This window comes from Equus caballus, chromosome 23 (genome assembly GCF_041296265.1).
Source record: "Equus caballus isolate H_3958 breed thoroughbred chromosome 23, TB-T2T, whole genome shotgun sequence".
NCBI classification, from domain to species: domain Eukaryota; kingdom Metazoa; phylum Chordata; class Mammalia; order Perissodactyla; family Equidae; genus Equus; species Equus caballus.
The window spans coordinates 37,015,600-37,035,244 of record NC_091706.1 but is presented as its reverse complement, the minus strand read 5'-3'; the positions used below and the strand labels follow the sequence as shown (position 1 = coordinate 37,035,244).

General features: G+C 41.4%; 1 protein-coding gene across 6 annotated transcripts in view; it reads right to left on the bottom strand.

Moving 5' to 3' along the window:
* Positions 1-19,645, bottom strand: part of SMARCA2 (SWI/SNF related, matrix associated, actin dependent regulator of chromatin, subfamily a, member 2) — a 166,771-nt gene that overhangs the window by 124,539 nt on the left and 22,587 nt on the right. For all 6 annotated transcript variants that reach the window (XM_014735432.3, XM_070248197.1, XM_070248194.1 and 3 more), the window contains exons 4-8: positions 17,984-18,370; positions 10,877-11,132; positions 4,395-4,521; positions 2,279-2,452; positions 1,013-1,186 (exon numbers count right to left, since the gene is read on the bottom strand). In XM_014735432.3, the coding sequence (XP_014590918.3) occupies positions 1,013-1,186; positions 2,279-2,452; positions 4,395-4,521; positions 10,877-11,132; positions 17,984-18,370 (1,118 nt within the window). The remainder of the gene's footprint in view (positions 1-1,012; positions 1,187-2,278; positions 2,453-4,394; positions 4,522-10,876; positions 11,133-17,983; positions 18,371-19,645) is intronic.

The window sequence follows — 19,645 nt, the reverse complement described above, 5'->3', positions numbered from 1 at the left end:
TCCAATACTCAGGCATTATGTCCCAGATAGAATCTGTAAGCCTCCTATCATTAGAGATCACACATTCTTTTCCAAAATCTAGTGTACTTTGAGGCTCAATTCCAAAATTAAATGATCAATAAAACCAAATATGCAGGCCAATGATATAACCCAATCCCTTCTGTGTTTATATATTCATTAAAAAATAATACTGCAAATGTAATGATTCATGAATAGCCTTTATCAATGACATGGCTATAACCAAAAAAAGCAACATTTTAAAATTAATTTAAAAATCACTTTTTACACTGTTAGAGAAAAATTTCTGCCATTAAAAAAAAAAGAAGGGGCCAGCCTGGTGGTGCAGCAGTTAAGTTTGCATGTTCTGCTTTGGTGGCCCAGCGTTCACCAGTTCGGATCCCAGGGGCAGACCCACACACTGCTTGTCAAGCCACGCTGTGGTAGGCATACCACATAAAAAGTGGAAGAAGATGGGCACAGACGTTAGCTCAGGGCCAGCCTTCCTCAGCGACAAAGAGGAGGATTGGTGGTGGATGTTAGCTCAAGGCTAATCTTCCCCCAAAAAAAGAAGATAAGTACCGAGGCTTCAAAAAAGAGAATTCTTAGATTCCAAGACACAACTTACTGAGACATTCATTCAAAACAACTTGTGTCATTAGTTTCAAAGACACAATATTTTAAAAAGAACTGCCATTTTCATCCTTCCAGATCTGGTTATCAAAACTCCTGCAAAACACAGTACCTGCCTTTATGCGAGAAGCTATAACCTGAAGAGCAAAGCCACCCCAGGTCAGAGAAATACTATACTCATCAGTAGTAGCCCAAGATTTGTGGCACTGCATTGTCTACGAAAGAGAAGGTGTTTTTACCCCATCCCTGTGGAGTTCAAAGGAACTTATTAATATATTTGATAGGCAGCTTTTACTCTCTCCTTCTGCCACGGCATATTTAACATTCTCAATACAAGCAGAGGAGAGGGGAGCATGTTCCTGGATTCCTGCGGGCCCCTTACCATCAACCTCCGCATTCTCTCCTTTTCAATCCGCTCCGTCTCTTTCTTCTGCTCCCTTTCAGTGTTGGCGTGCCAAGTTGCCACTGCTTTGGAAAGCTTCTGGATCTTCCCAGCCACAGACCGATGGTACTCCTTAAAATCTTTTGCATGTTGCAAAATACTATTCAGGTATTCCTAAAAGATCCGAAGGGAGGAGAAAAGAACACTTAAAATCTATTTCCCAATGTCCTATGAGCTTCCAAATAGACCAAGAAAACTCTCAATGTGCATTAAACAACAATGGGAGACTAGAGTCTGTTTTGGGATAGGAGCTCTGGTGTGTTTCCCGAGCTGAGGTGTGGGCTACTGCCCGGTGGGAAAGACGGCCTCTCAAAGTTTGTTTGGGTGCCAGCCTGCTACAGAGAAACCTCTGACACCTGGAGAGTGTGGCCACATGGAAACTGAAAGATCAAACATCAAGGGAGACCTACAAAATGGTGATGATAAAATTTAAAGCAAATCCCTCTCAAATAAACCTGAGGGATATGGATATTTCCAGTGAGAATTATGTCATAACTGTCATGTTTCTTCTGCTCTAACTTAAATACCTTAGAAATTGTGACTCGAAATAGGTTTATAGGAAGTTAAAACCACCATACACTTTAAATACAGGAGAGCAAACATGTACCCTGATTTACACTAAAATCCAACATTTTTCAAAACAAAACTGGGCTCGGCACTAAATGAAGCACAGAAAACAGAATTTATAGGATTATGACACCACATCAAATCCTACATCAAAATATTTCCAAACCCCTAGAAAGGAATGTTTTAAAATATCTGCCCCTGGGAAACCTCCAGCTGGGCTCTTGAAAAGCCCAGGCTACTATACTTGTGCTTGTCATAAAAATAAACCGTTTGCTGTCTTCTTTCCTTTTCCCCAGGATTTTGCTCCAGGAAACCCCCATGCCCACCCAGTCAGCAGCTTCTCATGGGATTATGAAGATGGCGCCTGACTGGAATTAGGAAGCAGCGTCCTTCACCTCATCCTGCTACCGCTCATCTGTGTCACCCTGGCAAGTCACCCATTTACCTGGCTCGGCCTAAGTTCCCTCGTCTATAAATGATGTGGTGAGACTACATAAGCTCCAAGGAACCTTTCTGTTCCCTCACGTACCCACTGCCTGCAGCAGTACATTTTTCAGTCGTTGGATTGGATGAATCCATCCAACTCCGTAGTTGGACATCTCTGTGAACACGAGGGCACCCAATCCCTGGCCCGCGTACCTGGTGCTTCTGCCGGCGCTTCCTCTCCTGCTCGATCTTCTGCTGCTTCTCCAGCTTCTCGGTCATGCGGGCTTCCCGCAGGGTCTGCCGCTTGCTCCGTTTGTAAGCTTTGGAGTTGAGAGCTGTCTCCAGGGTTGTGTCCCGGCGCATGCAGGCCACCACCTCCTGTCTCAGCTGTCAAGAGGGGAGCAGTTAGAGAGCCTCCCCAGACGCAGGCCACTCTCCTGGACCCTGCCCTTCTCTCCTTCCCATGTAGTGGAACAGAATGAGGACTGGACAAGCTTCTCCACCACAGTTGGCCTTTTAGTAAATGAAGGGACTAAATCATGCCAAAGGTATGTGGTGTTTTCAGAGATGGCATGAGTTTTATTTCCAAATAATTCAAATAAAAAGAGCAATGATAGCACTATAACACTAAAAAAAGGTAGATGTGGTCTTGGATTTTTAATAAATTCATTCTATTTAATTATTCTAATGATATGAATTAGTTAATAAGCTTTTAAAATTTTTTACTTCATTTTAAGTGCCATAATAACACTCTGTGTTTAAAGATTAACTTTAACGATGCTCTGCAAAAAGAATAGAAGAATTACTTCCTGTTCGTGTACATTAGCAGCAGATACTCAAACAATGTTAATTCAAGTCTCATGTAAAAGATGGGAAATACTAGTTTGGCTTCCTCCCACTCCTAACAATGATATTCTTTGCAAGATATTTAAATTTTATACTATATTGTGGACTTCTCTGAAAGGATCAGAAATATAATATCTTACCCATATTGTATGTTATGTGGTGGTAGGGGGTGGGGGATTGGGAATATACATCAAAATTATTATTTTATAGTCAATTGAATCTGAAATCAGCATCAATCACAGTTAATTTCATTGGGAAACTTCAGAGATAACAGGTTTTTCAATAATATCAAGCAAAAATCAGAAATCAATAAGAGTCTGGCATAGTGGAGCTAATCTGAATATAATCTTATTACTGGTTAATAATTATTTAGCAAAGTTTTATCAAACACTTTGTCGATGCATTTTATGAAGCCACCTATAAGAAAGAAGCAAATGGACCTCGGAGACTTTTTCTTTCTTTCTTTCTTTTTGAATTTACACTGAACTCTATTCTCACAAAGCTATGGCCAAGCAGCACCCTGCCACCACTGATGCCCTCTTCTGATATTATAACCAATAAGGCAGATGTGCTCCCAAGTTCATATGACAATAGCAAGTGAGGTGGCCCTGTGATTTTAGTCACATTCTCCAAGAGACCAAATCATGCAATTCAATACTTCCAAACTACTTCCATTCATTAATAATTCATTTTGCACACCCCGAGACCTTAACCAAACAAACCCATCTGACTGGCGGGGAAGCACTCCTTTTCTCCTCTGACTAAAGGAGGCAGCGTGCGGACCAGGAGACCCGCACCTTTTGGGTGCACAAGGCAAAACTCACCAAAGCAAAAATTAGCTCTACTTCATTCCACTAATCCACTGATTTAGCAATTATAAAATAGATCATTATGCTAGCTTTTATTAATCAGTGACTACTAAGAACCGTAGCGAGAACAACAGATAATAATTGACTGATTAGCCAATGGGTGGGTCTGATGTCCTCAAATGTTCCAGACTTAGGTTCTGATGAATAACCAACAGTTACAAAACACAGTTTTATGTATTCCTATAAATGATGAGCTAGTCATTCAGTAGAGTGGCTATCATATTTGTTAAAATTATTGTCACAGTCACGGGTAGGATTTTACATTTGTGTTTGCAAAGACGCTCTGATCTACCACTTTCTTGTTTTTCTTTGGAGGCATAAAGGCAAACGTGAGCTATGTTCTCAAACTTTCATCTACGGTAACAAAATGCCTTACCTCTGACTTTAGAAACCAAAGAGAAAAAACTGTCTCTGATATAAAGAAGGGCAAAATAGAATAATAAGCAGTTCTTCGTTATTTTTAGCTCTATGCTGCTGGTCTAAAAGATACACTATTTTACTAAGTTTGTATCTTTATAACAACACTGAACGAACTCAAGGAAACCCACAGATCACACTCTCCAACAATTACATTTATTTCCTACATCTCAGAGTCACTGGGGACAAGGTATTACCTGACGTTGGAAATTGAGTAACCGAAGCGCTTTCAGTTCCACGGTTGCTTTGGTTCGTAAATCTGGTGGCAAAGAGCCAGGCAGATTTTCCAGTTCTTGTATCCTATGAGCTATGCGAGCCTGAAGTCTAGGGGAGATAATAAAACGGGGGAGGGGAGGGAATACACATTACAATTTAATCTTAAATGATAAACGATTACCTGATTGATACCTCAATTTCTGACACCCAACTAGATTTTCTGACGTTAAACAGAGCAAAGCTACCTTTGCATTAATGCAGACAGGTGCTATATGTCACTTAACACTCTGGCCTCCTTCATAACCTCGCTCTGACACCCACGAAAGAAGGCTCACAAGACGTCTAGGAGGAAACTCAAGTGCCATCGCTCGCTCTGAACAGAGAGAAAATGAGAGACAGGCAAAGTTGCCTCGCTCCCAAACGCCCAGCCAGCCAGGGCGCAGAGCTGAGACAAGAGTTTTCTTTCTCACTTCCAGCTCTGTCCTAAGGCAACCCGGCCATTTGCCCTCCTTGCCAAGATGCAGAGGACGACGGCCGTTAAAGCTGAGTGAACAGGAGCAGTTTTAGGTGCTGAGGCCACAGAAATCAGCCGACCCAAAACATTCAGACAGGGCCCTGCCAACCACAACCACTTCCTCTGCGAGCAGTGCTTGCTTGAGAAAAGAAAAGGCTAATCAGGCATTTTTAAAAATCGGGTTTGGGGCAGCAGAGAATGGTAAAGTAAACGGTATTTAAAAACTCAGAGTTTCTAGAAAAGGATTGCTGCGGATTCTCAGTTTAGACACTATCAAAATATAACTGTAAATGTTCTGTCATAATGAAGGCAGAATAGATGATAAGAGACGTCTCGCTTTCTTCATCCATTTGGGATATTATTCCTGTTATCCATATAAACGCCTGGTTTAGAGTTCACCTGGATCCTATTCTTACAAATAATCGCATGCTATTTACATCTACTTTTAGAACTACCTCTCCCCCAAATTTGGGGCAAAACTATCTTGGAAGAGACTTCAACAAAGAAAGAATAGTAATAAAAAAGGTACTAAGTTAAACTAAGTTAACATTAACTGCACTAAGTTAGCTGCATTTAATGCACCATTATATTTAATTCTCCCTCTCTCACACCCCTCCCCCCATCTGTAAGGTAAATGTTGACAGGGTCCCATTTTACTGAAGAGAACACTGAGGCTTGGAGATATTAAGAAACACGTAGACTTCACAGTGCTCGTGAAGGAGGGAGCCGAGACTAGAACCTTCACTCGCCCGAGACCAAAACCACCACAATCACACCGTAGATAATTCGAATACAGTTTCTAACTGCAACCTGTCCTGGATCTCAACTATAAAAGTTGATAATTAAAGATTCTGTTAAAAATTAATATTATGGTTTTGTCAAGCTTTATGATGCTGTATATTAACATGAAAAAGCAAAACCTGTGACTTAGATGATGCAAAATATCTTAATAGGTCATACAGCTCAAATACCAAAATGGGTGCTTTAAAAAACTTAACAGTTGTTTGCTTTGGGACAAAAATAAAATGTCATCTTTTTCAAAACTTTAAAAATGATAGTAAGGGAAATGCATTATTCTTCATTGACTTTACTGAAAATAATATTTTGACGGATTCTGATTTTATTTGGTACATACACATTATTAATTCTGATTTACTGAATGATTTATCATCAAAATGTGTTATTATTAGTATCATCACTGTCAACATGACATTATTTCAACTATGCATACCAACACAAATAATAGCACTTTTAAACGGTTTAACCAGGCAACAGACTAAAAATTCGTTAGTTCAAACAACAATAAATTTTCATCAATTTACTCTTTTGGTCAAATTCTTCAAACTCTCCCAACTTTCTTACACATTCCTTTTACAATTGATACTCACGAAATTATTATTTTTTTCACTGTATGAAACAAATATCTCCTTCATTTATCCAATTCAATTTCTTAAATATCCACATAGCCCAAATCTCCAAATACAGCAACCGATGACGCATCTTAACAATTAGGGTATTAAGACAAAAATCCATTATAGATGTTTTTCAGATATATAATTTAAATGGAAAAAGGCTAAACTGAAACAATTTCACTTTTGTAGAATTAAGCCCATACGAAAGGAAAATTAAATATTCTAGTGGGGTGAGATGAGGGCCAATGATTGGGTTACTCTGCGTCCTTGGTTCTGGATTTACTGCAGACCTTTTTCATTTGAATATCCCAGAACTCAAACTATCCCTTAGTATTCTGGTTAACTCTCTTTGACAAAGTGGGTCAGGTGCTAAATTAGAGGAAGAGTTGAATTTTCCTTAATCTTCTGAAGGACTGTGGAATTAGGACTAAATAAATAATCTTAGGACAACTGGGCTGACAGTGTAAAGATCAAATCACACTGAACTGGGAGTGTGGGAGTTGGGGAGTGCAGAGGGGAAGGAGGGAGGTAGACAGGTGGGGACTGGGGTGGATGGAGCGTTGGGTGGCTGGGGAGCTGGGGACGGGGGTGCTCTTCTTCCTGAAATCACTGCTTCTCCAAAGGGCCTAGTAATTTGCCAGTGAATCTCAGATTCCCCAGCCCAAAAGAATCTTGCTTTTAAGCAAGAAGTACTAAGTGTCAACACACAAACTACAGGAGAAGAGGAAAGGTAGGTCCCGTAGTAAAATTACATGCACTTGATGCAGCACATGGGGGTTGGTTGCAAAGGTACAGGAGGGGCTCCTTGAACGTAGAACGTTTTCTCTTTTTGTTGTGGTGGTAGTTAATCGAAATCTTCATTTTAAATAATGCTCCTCTCCAGACAATTTCATCTTCCCATCAATGGGATTCAGCAGGTAGTGTGATAAAGAGATTCAGGATTCTAACTTCCCGAAACAACAACAGATGTAATACTGCATAACGGCAGGAGACTCATTTAGTGTCCTCGCGAGTACAGAAAATGGAAGCAGAATTAGGTCACTCAGGTTTTTCATACAGATGGAACAGTAAATCAGGAGGGGTTACTGTTCTGGCAAGAAAAAGAGTTCCATTAAAGGCAACAGATATTTGTTCAGGTCCAGAGGAGAAGTTTATGCTTCCTGTAGGAGAGTTATTTGAACAGAAAATGACACTGGTACATTTTGTTCCTTCCAGGAGCTGCGTGACACTTTTAAAAGAAGAGAGAGGGACACTGACTTTTGGGAACTCTGCTGATAACACGGCCCTTGGTAATTTTGGAGAAGGAATTTTCAGGGTTGCAATGGAGACCAGGGCAGGACAAAAAACACGGTAAGCAGACAATGCTTGCTTCCTGAAGCAAGGAGGATGTACCCCTGTCTTCATGCTAAATTCTGACTTGATACCAAGGAGGGCTGACAGAATTCAAAGATGCTCTTCTCAAATAAACTCCTTTGAATGTGAAATACACGTCTCATGCAAACATTTGTGGAATTAGTTTACATGCTAACACGACAATACCTGGAGTGCTTTTGCCGCAACATCTAACTCTAACTAGAAGAACTGAAGTTAGGTACATTGAGAGGGCAAAGAAAGTGTGCCAAACGAAACAAAACTAAACAAAAAGCCCTGGAAATCTCTCTGACATTTGCTACAGAGAAAAGCAGTAAGTTCCATCATAAGAGAAAGATGGTCAAAAAGAAAGGATCCAACTTAAATGGGAGCAAAATGTTTTCCCTGGAGAGCTTGTGCAGATCTGAGGCAAAGAGTGCATATGCAGAAACTTATTTATGCTATTACTGAATAAAGAAGGCCAATTTGTCAAAATCCTGATTTTATGATGAACAATGAAAAGCAGCCAAGTGACTTAAAAGTAAAAAAAATTTATGATTCTGACAATTGCCTTTCAATTTTCATAGACAAGGTAAGTGATATTACAACAGTCAAAGAAATGAGCATCTGTTAAAGAATTTCTGACAGATGACTTTTGCTCAAACTAACTTTATAAAATCGGAAAGGAGATTTCTTTTTTAAACCTTGCTCAAATCCTCGACCAGAAGATACACTGGACCCCCTTCCAGTTATCAGTGCCAAAGGCTAGGGAGCCATTCTCTCAAAGAGGGGCAAAAGGAAGAGCGTTTCTTAGCTGTCTTGTAAAGGTGCCTAAGGAATTTAACCTAACCTTTTTTAAGGGATAAATGTCACATCTCTGCAGTTGAACAATTTATCTTCATATAGGCAGAAGCCAGCTATTGCCATATAACTAAAGAAGACAAAAGATGCCCCTGCGACCCTGCCAGTTATATACCTACCCTTCTTCTCGAGATGGCCATGGGAAAGCTCAGGCCAGAGGACCTACCAGCTTTTTGGACCCAGGATTACCAGATCAATTATTTCAAAAGCTATGCATGTTTACAATAGAGGAGACATTTATCAAGTAACAACAGTAATACATAAAATAGCCATTCCACCACATTTTGCAATGCTTATAATGTAAAAAATACTGATAGGTACTTTTTTTTTTTAATTGATACAGGAGTGGAGGACTAAAGCTTTTCACACATTGGAATAGGCTAAACAGTACTGCTTAATACTTTGGGAGAGCATCCATTAAGATCACTTTCAAAAAATGAGTTTATTACAAGAAAGGTCTGCAATTAACATTCTGGTAAAAATGACAAAGAAAATTTAGGAGTCAGCAAAATACACACACATAGACAACACAACACAAGTTGATAAGAAAAACAACTCTGGCTGTGTTTCTAGGTAAAGAGAATGTCTATGTTATGAGGGTAGTTCACATGATTTAACAAAAGTACTGGTAGCTTTGTATCTTGAGAGTAGGAAAAAAAAATGTTAGCTCTTAGGAAGTCAGAATTTTAGGGTAACTAAACAATATTCCTCTCTCCCATTTATTGTCTTTTAAAAAATAAAACTTTTTTTATTCAGTAGCAACATAAAGAAAGGCCTGCATATGAATACAATTTTTCTGCCTCAAATGAGTATACTATGCTAATATTTGACTTAGCAACACACAGCAATTATTCACCCAACAGAATCTGCCTATCAACACTGAAATATCAATTGATGATGAGTATCTAGCTCTCTGGGGACACATGCAATGCTGGAAACAGCAACATAAAAGCTCTTAATTGAGGATTAGTAATAGTAATGAGAGTAAAGTTGTACTCTTCATCCAAACAGCTACACACATTTAATGGCAAGTTACTGTAATTTCTGTCACAGTAACTCTCAAAGCTGATAAGTTAGTATTTTAATCTAATAACAAGTCAGTCGTGTTTTTCAATAAAGGTTAAGGTAACATTTTTAAAGGGAGCCTGGACATTCATTTACTAACATTCTCTATAATTTTTGAACTCTAATTTTCTTTTAAACTAGATCATATTTGGGAAGTAATAATAACGGCTAAAGTATTGAAAGTCTTTGTATCATTTTATCTTCTCCCTACAAGAGGTTCTAAAATACCCTCTTTTAAGATATGAGGAAACTGAGTCACAGAAAAGAGATATAACTTGCCGAAGGTAACAGCTAGTAAGTGGCAGGGCGTGCTTTGTGGCTAACTCCAGAAACCAGTCTTAGCTTTGTTTTACCTTGACTCAATACTTAGTGGACGCTGTTTTGTTTGACATTAACCATTCACATCAGGAGTCAGCCAACGTCAGCCTGTGGGCCAAATCCTGCCTAGAGCCTGTTTTTATAAATAAAGTTTTATTGGAAGACAGGCAGCCCATTATTGTCCATGGCTGCTTTCACACCATAAGGGCAGAGCTCAGTGGTTGGGGCAGAGACTGTACGGCCTTGCAAGGGTAAAATGTTTACTATCTAGCCCTTTACAGAAAAGGTTTGCCAACTCCTGACTTAGACAAATGTGCCAAATCAGGTGAAAAGTTTCTGGAGTCAGAGTTTAAATAAGGACCCCATAACGAAGACACTTACATAGGGCTTACTCCTAAAGTTGGACCAAACCATAGACCAACAAATGCATAAAGTAAAACAAAGACTATAGTCTACCAAGCTCCTGAGGTATGCTTTGAGTATCACGAGATGTGTCATCAACCTGAGGGTCAGGCCAACACGACACACTCAATATCTGACCAGCTCATAGCCATCACTGAAGGGCAAACGGACAAACCAGAACAAAGCAGTGCATCAAGCTGAGATGACCACTTTCTTGGAGCCGTAGGATGACCGGGCTGGGCTTTTGATCCTTGCATCCTTAGTGCCTAACACAGTGTCTGGCATGTCTTAGGGGTTGACCAAAGTTTTCTGGCTGATGAAAATCACAGTCCGGCCAACCCAGAACCATCAGAGGACCCCCGCTCCCCACCCCAATGGCAAACAAACTCTTCTCTGCGACTTCGTTCTGAGATCATTCTCCTAGCATGAGTTTCGGCCTCCCTTGGCCTCTCCCTTGTCCACCAGGAGACAGGGCGCCCCCAGGCTTGGGGGTCCCACCAAGAACACAGCCCCGGAACCCCTCGCGGGGCGGGCGCATTACCTATATTCCCGCTCCTGCAGAATCTCCACGGGGTCCAGGCCTTGCGGCTTCTGAATGGGGCTGATCCGGCTCTGCTTCTGCTGCAGCTGCAGGATGGGCGAGGGCTGCCCCGGGGCCGGCTGCGGCACGGAGGGCCCGGGCACGGCGGCCGCGGGCGGCGGCGCGGCGGCGGGGGGCGCGGGCGAGGGCCGGCCGCTGGGCGCGGGCACCGGCAGCTTCTGCGGGGTGCTCGGGCCGCTCAGCTCCAGCCCCGGGCCTGCGGGACAAGAGCGACATGGGCAGCTCGGGCGGGACGACGCCCTGCGGCCACAGAGGGCCTGCCCGCTGCCCCCCGGGGGGCCCCGAGAGGGGACGAGGAGATGTCTTAGAAGAAAAAAGGAGGGAAGGAAAGAAGGAGGGAGAGGAGGGAAAGAAAAAGAAAAAGAACCCGGCATCTGTCCCCATAGGGAAATGGCATTCACTGATGAACATTGGCGAAAACGGTCCAAAAATGACTCTTGAAGGAATAAATTGAGGAAGGAATAGACGGCCAGCTTTTCAGGTAGGTCTACAGTGGGTTTTTAAAAAGAATACCAGGAGCACTCAGAGTTCAAAAAAGTAAGGGAGAGTCACCTAACAGTCAGATGTAATTTGGGTGTGGTCCTAAAATCTTATTTTGCAAACTGCACCGCGAGCCCCTTCAGGAAGACCGGCATTGCACTCCAGAACAGCCCGCCGTCGGAACCCACGCTGTACAAACGCAGCCAGCAGCTTGCCTGGCCTCTGATGCAAACTGCAAGGGGCACACATTTTTCTTTAATGACCTATAAAGCATATTTCAGGCTTCATCAGTGCATCTCAGGAACGTAAATTTTTTTTACGACATACTAGAAAATATTTCTAAAAACATTCAGAGTAGGGGAAAAAATCTGCTTATTGCACCTACTAAAAACGAGCAAATATTAAGATTCGAAAGAGCATTCTTCTCGTTATCAGAATAAAGGGATATGCAATCATCAAGCTTATCAAAATGCACTTAATAAATTAAAGCAATTTTCCACATTAAACTTCAGGAGTTTAAATTGATTGCTGGGTATGGACCTAAAATAATAAGTGTTTCATCTCTCCTCCTAGGTGAATTTTTACTTACTTCAAAATTATAAAAAAGATTAGTGATGCTACCAGATGAGTTAGTAAATTAAAAAAAAAAAAGTCACAGTAAGCAGATGTTAAAATCTCCCACAGGCATTCTTCCAAGTATGTTCTATATCTTTTCCAAGGAAAATTAAAATTATTAAATGGTAACAAAAATAACAGCGACTTAATAATTAACCATACAAAGACATACATTATGAAAAATTAGACACATTTATTCAATTTCCAGCAGACACCATTTAGAAATGGGCTTAAACGACAATGCAAGGATAGCTATAAGCAAACATTTTGACAGGAGGAATGTGAAGAATTAGAACAAGTTGCTCAGGAAACTACAGTGCGTGCGTGCGTGCGTGTGTGTACGGTGTTACTGTTGTTCATTTTCCCCCTCCTTCTGAAATTACGTAAAACTTTCCAAAAGTCATCTAGCTGGAAAAGACTTCGTGAGATAATCTGTAGCACTCGTTCTAGGGGTTGATGAAAAATTCTTGAGGGAAAAATGCATTGCTTTCTATTTTTCATTTTAGGCATGTGGATGTACTATCATCAAAAAGAGATTCTTTTCAGCCGAGTACGCTCTGATTTTTTTGGAATGAGAGGTCTTTTACACAATGCATAGCTTTTCATAGTATTTTACAGTTAGAGTTTCTTTCATCCGTATATAAGAAACCAATTTCTAAACATTAAATCTCAGGGTTGTTAAGCATTGGAATGAGTTATAGAGGGATGTTTTAGAATATTTGTTCCCTAGAGGCCTTTACAACAGGGTAGATTTTTCATTTGGGTTGCTTTTGGTTTGATCCAGACAAAAAAGGGGAGACAGAGATTTCTAACCTTATTTTAAATTTCTGTGATTCTATGAATCTCCTTAATAAGCTCAAGAAACTGGCAGAATTAAATATATTTGAAGAGTTGGTATAAACATACTAAATAATGAATTTAATACATGTAAGCCCTCTAAAAGAACAACTACTTTTAATAAGGAAAATTCAGGTCGTATTGATAATATCATAATAATAACTTTAAATTCAGTTTTCAAAGTTTTTTTCCTTTCAAAGTTTAAATAATTCATCAACAAAAGCCACAACAGTGCACTTATGTTACAAATTTCACTTATTCCAGGCGCTTTCTTCTCTAGCATTATGGCCTATAAATACCTATGCAGAAGCCTGTGATGAGTCCTTGAGGTATATTTAAGTCACTAATTTTAAAACCACATTTAATCAAAGGAAGGTATCCAGAGCATGTCTGATATCCCTGGCTCCGAATCTAGTCATTTTTAGCCTACGACTCCAAACTGGATCTGATACATACATGGCTAGCCTCCTTTAATCCATCCATTTAAAGACATTCTTACCTGGTTGATTGACTCTTAAAATTGAGAAGCAGAGAGAGACCCAAACAAGGACTTAAATATTAAAATCTCCAATTTAAAAAGTACTTCAACTTGCTGTGAACCAAACAGGTGCATTTAAAGCATCCTGTATCTTTCCAGAAGCACTGATGAGTTTCACCTCAGCTCCATCAACTACTGGTCCTGAGAGCCTGGGCAAGGTACCTAACCCTCTGTGTCTCAGTGTCCTCATCAGCAGAATGGGGATAATAACAGGACCCACTTCACAGGGTGGTGGTGAGGATTCAAGGGGACAGTGTCCTCTTGTCATTTTTGCTGCCACCAAGGACAGGAAGGTAAAGAAGTCCAATTTAATTACTCAGCTTTACAGAAAAACTCCAGGCCAAAAGAAAGGCTTTTTAGGAAATTTCGTACTGGATTAGCTGGCAACTTTGGGAGTACTCTTTTCTATAGCAAACTTCAAAATGTTTCTACAGTTTAACACAACTCAGCACAAACACTCAGATAAGTCAGCTTGCCATGTGCTTCCTGCTAATCTGTGTGATCAGAGTTGCTTCCAAGCAAAGTCCTTTCCTAACGAAACACCACAAGTTCATTTAGCGAGCGGCTCTATTTTCTCCTCCCTCCATCAGATTATATAAAAACTTCTATTTACAGAGGCGAGGGAACTGAACGCAGCTTGCCGCAATTAGACATGGCCCGAATGCAACTAGCTATTCATTAGGTTTGCGGCCTGTCCCTCAGGCGGCCTGTGGAGCTGAGCTGCCTGACGGGAGGTGCTCTCTATCCACAGAAACCATCTCCGCACCAGACACTGTGGTCTGCTCAATGATAAGACCTCTTGCCGACATCCTCAAACGGAAGACAAACTACATTCTTTAACTTATCTCCTACTCCCTCTCTGAAGTAAACACTTTGGGCTTAATTGTCAGAGGTACAAAATCCATCTGTTTTCTCTTCAGTCCCCATCTTAGAAGTCAAGGTAGATGTACGTCCTGACACTCTTGAGGGGCGTCCCAGTGGAGCTAAGGGGGTGAAAGGTCTTCCCTGGATGCACCCCTATGACTGATTTTAAGAAAAAAGCAAAAAAATTTATTAAAATACCTCAGTCTCACATGTACAGAACTTCTGTGCATTCAGAACTCCCACTTGGCCCTCTGGGACCCAAGGACATTGATGCAAATAAGAGTTCTGTGTATTAAATAAGGAGCGAAGTTGTTTCCACAGGTTGAAAAAATAAAGGTAATGAAGTGTACATAAATTGAGCATACTAAGAAATTTTAGACAACTGAAAAAAGAAGAGGGAAGCAGGAGAGGGACACGCGCTGAAAAAAAATCAGCAATAAAACTTTTACTTTCTACCATGAGGTCCTTTCCCCTCACCACTCTGAAAAAAACCAAGACTTTTTCAGTTCCCATTTTTAATTTTGCTTTACTCTCTAAAAGGAAAAATGAATCAAAATGAGAAGAAAACTGACAGGCCGGATATGAGTGGAGCCCCCAGCAGACAAGGACTGAAGAGCTATTTGTTCAGTGAGCGATTCCTCCAGTCAGACTGTAATTCTCTGCTGGTGGCTACGACGCTGTCACTTTTGGTGAATTATAACTTTGGAGGAGGTTTGAGGCAGACCACCCCAGCCAAAAAGATTCTCTTCACACATGAGTAACACCAAGAAACGGGACAAAAGAAAAATGGAACCACAGCTGCCTCCAGATAAATGGACATACTTAGACTTTTATTTTTTCCTGAAATATTAGTAGAGGTATTTATAAACAATCATAATTTTTTTATTAAAAACGGGGAGGAGATAAACAATTAATAGCAATTAATAAAGGTAATATTAACTGAAAAAAATTTTTTTTGCCTTATTTTGATTTGTCCTAAATGTCAATCCAAAAAGATACCTTTGTCACGTAAAGTGACCATCTCCCTCTGAAATCGGAGATGTGGGGACAAGTTCAGCAATGCTGTCAGATGCAACCTCCTCCTCAGCAGCACGAATGGCTCTGCCCTATTTGAGGGAGCTATCTTCTTTCCTCCTTTATCCACGGCCTCCTTGCCCACTCTGGCACAAAACGATATCTACTCAAATATTTTCATTTCTAATGAAGTCTGACTGCTAGAAATACAAAAGACATGAGCAGTGAGTAATAAAATGAACTCCCCCTAATGACAGGGGCCTGGTGAGGGAAGATGGAGGCACTGGTAAAAAAAAAAAAAAATGGAGCCCTCTCTTCTGGAAATGAACCAGAAAACGTGTGCAGGATTGTGTTTATTAGGACACAAAGTATTTATTATGTACAAGTGTCCAGATAACTGAAACTTCATCCTTTAAGTTTTGCGACCTCACTTGATCTCATTCTTTTGACTTTGGGTGAAAAGGTTCTCAGATCATTCAGCTTCCTGCCTTCTTAAACAATATGTTGGAATCTTTTCTTGCTGAGTCTGGGGCACTTTAAAAATACCACTGCCCATGGAGGTGTGTGGAGGGGACACCCCAGGACAAGGTGCCATGTACGAAGAAGTGTGCCTTTATGACAGGTCTACACCACCGCCTTCTGGGAACTACCGGTTTGCTCCCTCCTCCTTAAACTACCAACTCTCTGATTGTTACCACTCAGCCTCTCCTGGAAACTCAGAGCTAATACTCCTCATATACTGAGATGTGGGACATCAAGATTACCAATTTTGTTCACCTTGTGTCTAGAGTATGAATAAAAAGGCTCTAAGTAAGGAGCTGAGGTACTTTTCCTTTTTACACACAGGAGGAAAATGCTTGCATTGGGTGCAAAGATTTTGTGACAGATTCTTTCCCTGTTCAGGAGCCATGTTGTCCTAAAGGAGCCAGCACCAGCACGAGGAAGTGGTTAATGGGTTCTCGAGTCAGACTACTAGCATCTGAATCCCAGCTCTCCATAGTCTAGATATGTCACGTGTGCAAGGTACTTATTACTGAGCATGGTGCATGAGGTCAGATGGAAGGCACTAAGTATAAGCTACACACATTCATAGACACACAGATTTTTCCTCTTCTCTGGCTGCATTCCTGAGAGCTAGACTTTTGCAGTTTTAAAACCTCTAAATACACTGAGTGTTCAAACTACCATTTTCTGCACAGTTTTCTCATACGACCTTTTCAGTTCCTAATGTTCACTTCCATATAATGTTCTCCCTACCAAAGCGCCATAGTCACCACACAGAAACCTGGAGATGACACGATACTTTCTTGCTCTTTAAAAACCCATTCCTAAGGCTACATTTACAATTGACAAGATGAGTTTACCCTTCAGGTAGGGCAACTCTTAAAGCTACTTCTACCAGAAAAGAAACACTTACAAACTCAGAAGGTAGAACACTAAAAAATAATAAGAATCTGAACTCTTTCTCGTTGTCTAAGTCGCAAAACCTAGGAGGAGCACCAGTATCCCAAACTAATTGTCAGGGCTTACCCAAGTGAGAGGGAAGCATTCGCAGGAAATGACGTCCATGTCAAGGAAGTGCCCCCTGGAATTCAAATTCTATGGAATTCAAATTCCCTGGAATTCAAAGCTCTTGTTAGAATAGAACCATAAACACTCTACTTATCCAGTTGTTAACAAAACCTTGCCAGAGAAAACAGTGTTCATGGAAGGTCATTCTATAGCCCCTTACACCTCTGAATTCAATCAGTGGGATCAAGCCAGACCACCAGTAGGCCATACGAAGGACCATCTCATTTCGACCCATTACATAATGTTGCAGCTTCAGATTTGATGCTGGGGTATCTCGGAAATAGGCCATGTGGATTCTGTTACTCTATTTATGATGCACAAATGTTACTGATGCCTCTATCGTGCAGTGCCTCTTATATTACTAATAAAAACAATAATTTGAGGAATAATCCCCCAAGGGAAATCTACTCTGTACTCTCATGCTAGAGAGTATAAAGGCTCTGTGTACTCTGAGAAGCATGGGTGAGCAGCTTCCTTCCAAATGGTGAGAATTAGGTACCCAACCTGTCTCCTTTCCTGATGCCAGGAACCTGAAGCCATCTTGGAAGCTCAGATGCAGCAACCAGGGGCGCTCTGGTGGTCCCCACATTCCCGACCTCCCTGACCTCAATTTCTATTTTCCTTTGTTTCTGATTTTCTGCTTGATAATTATTTGACTGCAGGTGTGCTCCTTGGAAGCCTCCGCAAATGCTTTTTGCAACAAAAAGGGGTAGAAGTAAATAAATCAACAAACATAAAACGGCTCGAGGAGAGCCGACTCAAGGAGTGTGTTGTGGCGATGGAATGCCCTGGGTGCACGGGTTCTTAACCGGGGTGTGTGGATGGGCTTCCGACAAACCTTGAACCCCTTGAAAGGGAACGTGAAATCATGGGGGACAGTGCCTTCTTCCTAGGTCCCCAGCTTGCACCAGTCTCCAAAGGTTAAGAGGCACCACTCTAGGACCCTACGGCAGAGGAGACCCAGAATCTTGGCCAACTAAATGAAGCAAGACAAGGGAGCCAGCGAGGTACAACAAAAGGCTAAGTCAGCCCTGGCTTTCTACCAACCCAGCGCTTCTATGCAGGTAGCAGGTTTCCTTATCCGAGTTAGACCATCGCATTATTCATTTGGTTGCATATTAACCTACCAGATGGTCTGTTGTAGTTAATAAGGGCCTGCTGCTGCGGCGGCTGCTGTGGTTGCGGTTGTGGCTGCGGCGGCTGCTGCTGGGGCTGCTGCTGCTGCATGCCAGGCAACGTCCTTTTCCCCTGGACGGCAAGCTGCAGTGTTTCGGGGAGGGGCTGGCCCCGCGCCAGCATTTTGTAAGCTAAAATCTGAGCTCGCAGCTGATGCAGCTGGACAGGACTGAAAGGCGACGGCCCTCTGTTGGGCTGGTTCATGGACTGTGGATCACCCGGGATGAGGGGCCCTGGCTGGCTTGGCGGCATCTGCGGTGGGGTCGGGCCTCCTCCCGACATAGGGCTGGAGACGTGCTCTGGGGCTCCTAACGGAGATGGGTGTGGCGACATGTAACCTAGAAGAAAACACAAAAGGCGATCACAGGTTGCTCCCGATGGCCCTGACAGAGAGACAGTCCTGAATATTTTGATAATTTGCCAGATCAGCAGTGCCTAATAGAAATTTTAAGGATATATATTTTAATAATTATATATAATTTAAAATTTATTTATATATGATGAATATCATTTAAAATTTTCTAAGAGTCACATTAAAAAGTAAAAGAAACAGACAAAACCAATTTTAATAATGTATTTCATTTAAATCAACAGACCCAAAATATTATCATTTCAAAATGTAAAAATCATTAAAGAGATAATTTGCATTCTCTTTTTCATAATAAGTTACAGCACATCTCAACTTGGACTAGCCACATTTCTTTTCTTTTCTTTTTTTTTTTTTGGCAGGGAAAGATTTGCCCTGGGCTAACATCTGTTGCCAATCTTCCTCTTTTTTTTTTTTCTCTCCCCAAAGCCCCAGTGCATGGGTGTATATCCTAGCTGTAAGTCTTTCTCATTCTTTTGTGTGAGCCGCTGCCACAGCACGGCAACTGACAGCTGGGTGGTGTGGTTCCGTGCCCGGGAAATGAACCCAGGCCACTGAAGTGGTGAGAGGGCCAAACTTTAACTACTAGGCCATCAGGGCTGGCTCAAGGACTAGCCACATTGCAAGTGATCAATAGCCATGAGTGTCCTAGAAGGCAAATTGTTAGTGGCTACTGTACACCTCAAGGAAAGGCACCAGGGTATAGTATTATACATTAAAAGTAGCTCCAACCTAGAGAACAAAACCTGCAGGTGTCTACTATATTGCAGGGGGGAATGAAGAGTCTCTTATGGGGATAGAAAATATTACTTGGTTTATTATTATGCACGTTATGAATAATTTGCAATTATGGACGGCCTCCACTGTTGGAGGCACTACGAAAGGCATTGTACATGCTATCTTAGTTGAGTTCTCCCCAGAACCAGAGTCTGATGGGAGGATTGAGTGCAGATGATTTATTTAGAAGGTGTAGGGACACTGGCAGGGCTATGGACAGGTGATATAAGGAAGGGAAGGCAACCAACAAGGGGTGTATTATTACCAGCTGCTGCAATGGGTGTCTGAAGATTAATCTCTTGCAGAAGCTCTGGAATCTAAGGTAAATAATTTGCCTCCAAATCATCCCAGGGAAGGGGTGAAGAAGCTGGGGTGTTTATACTCTTAGGATCATCAGTCACTGCTTATGTCACTGGTTATGACTAAAGATTAGATCATTGGTCTCCAAGGACTTTGCCATGGGTGGGTA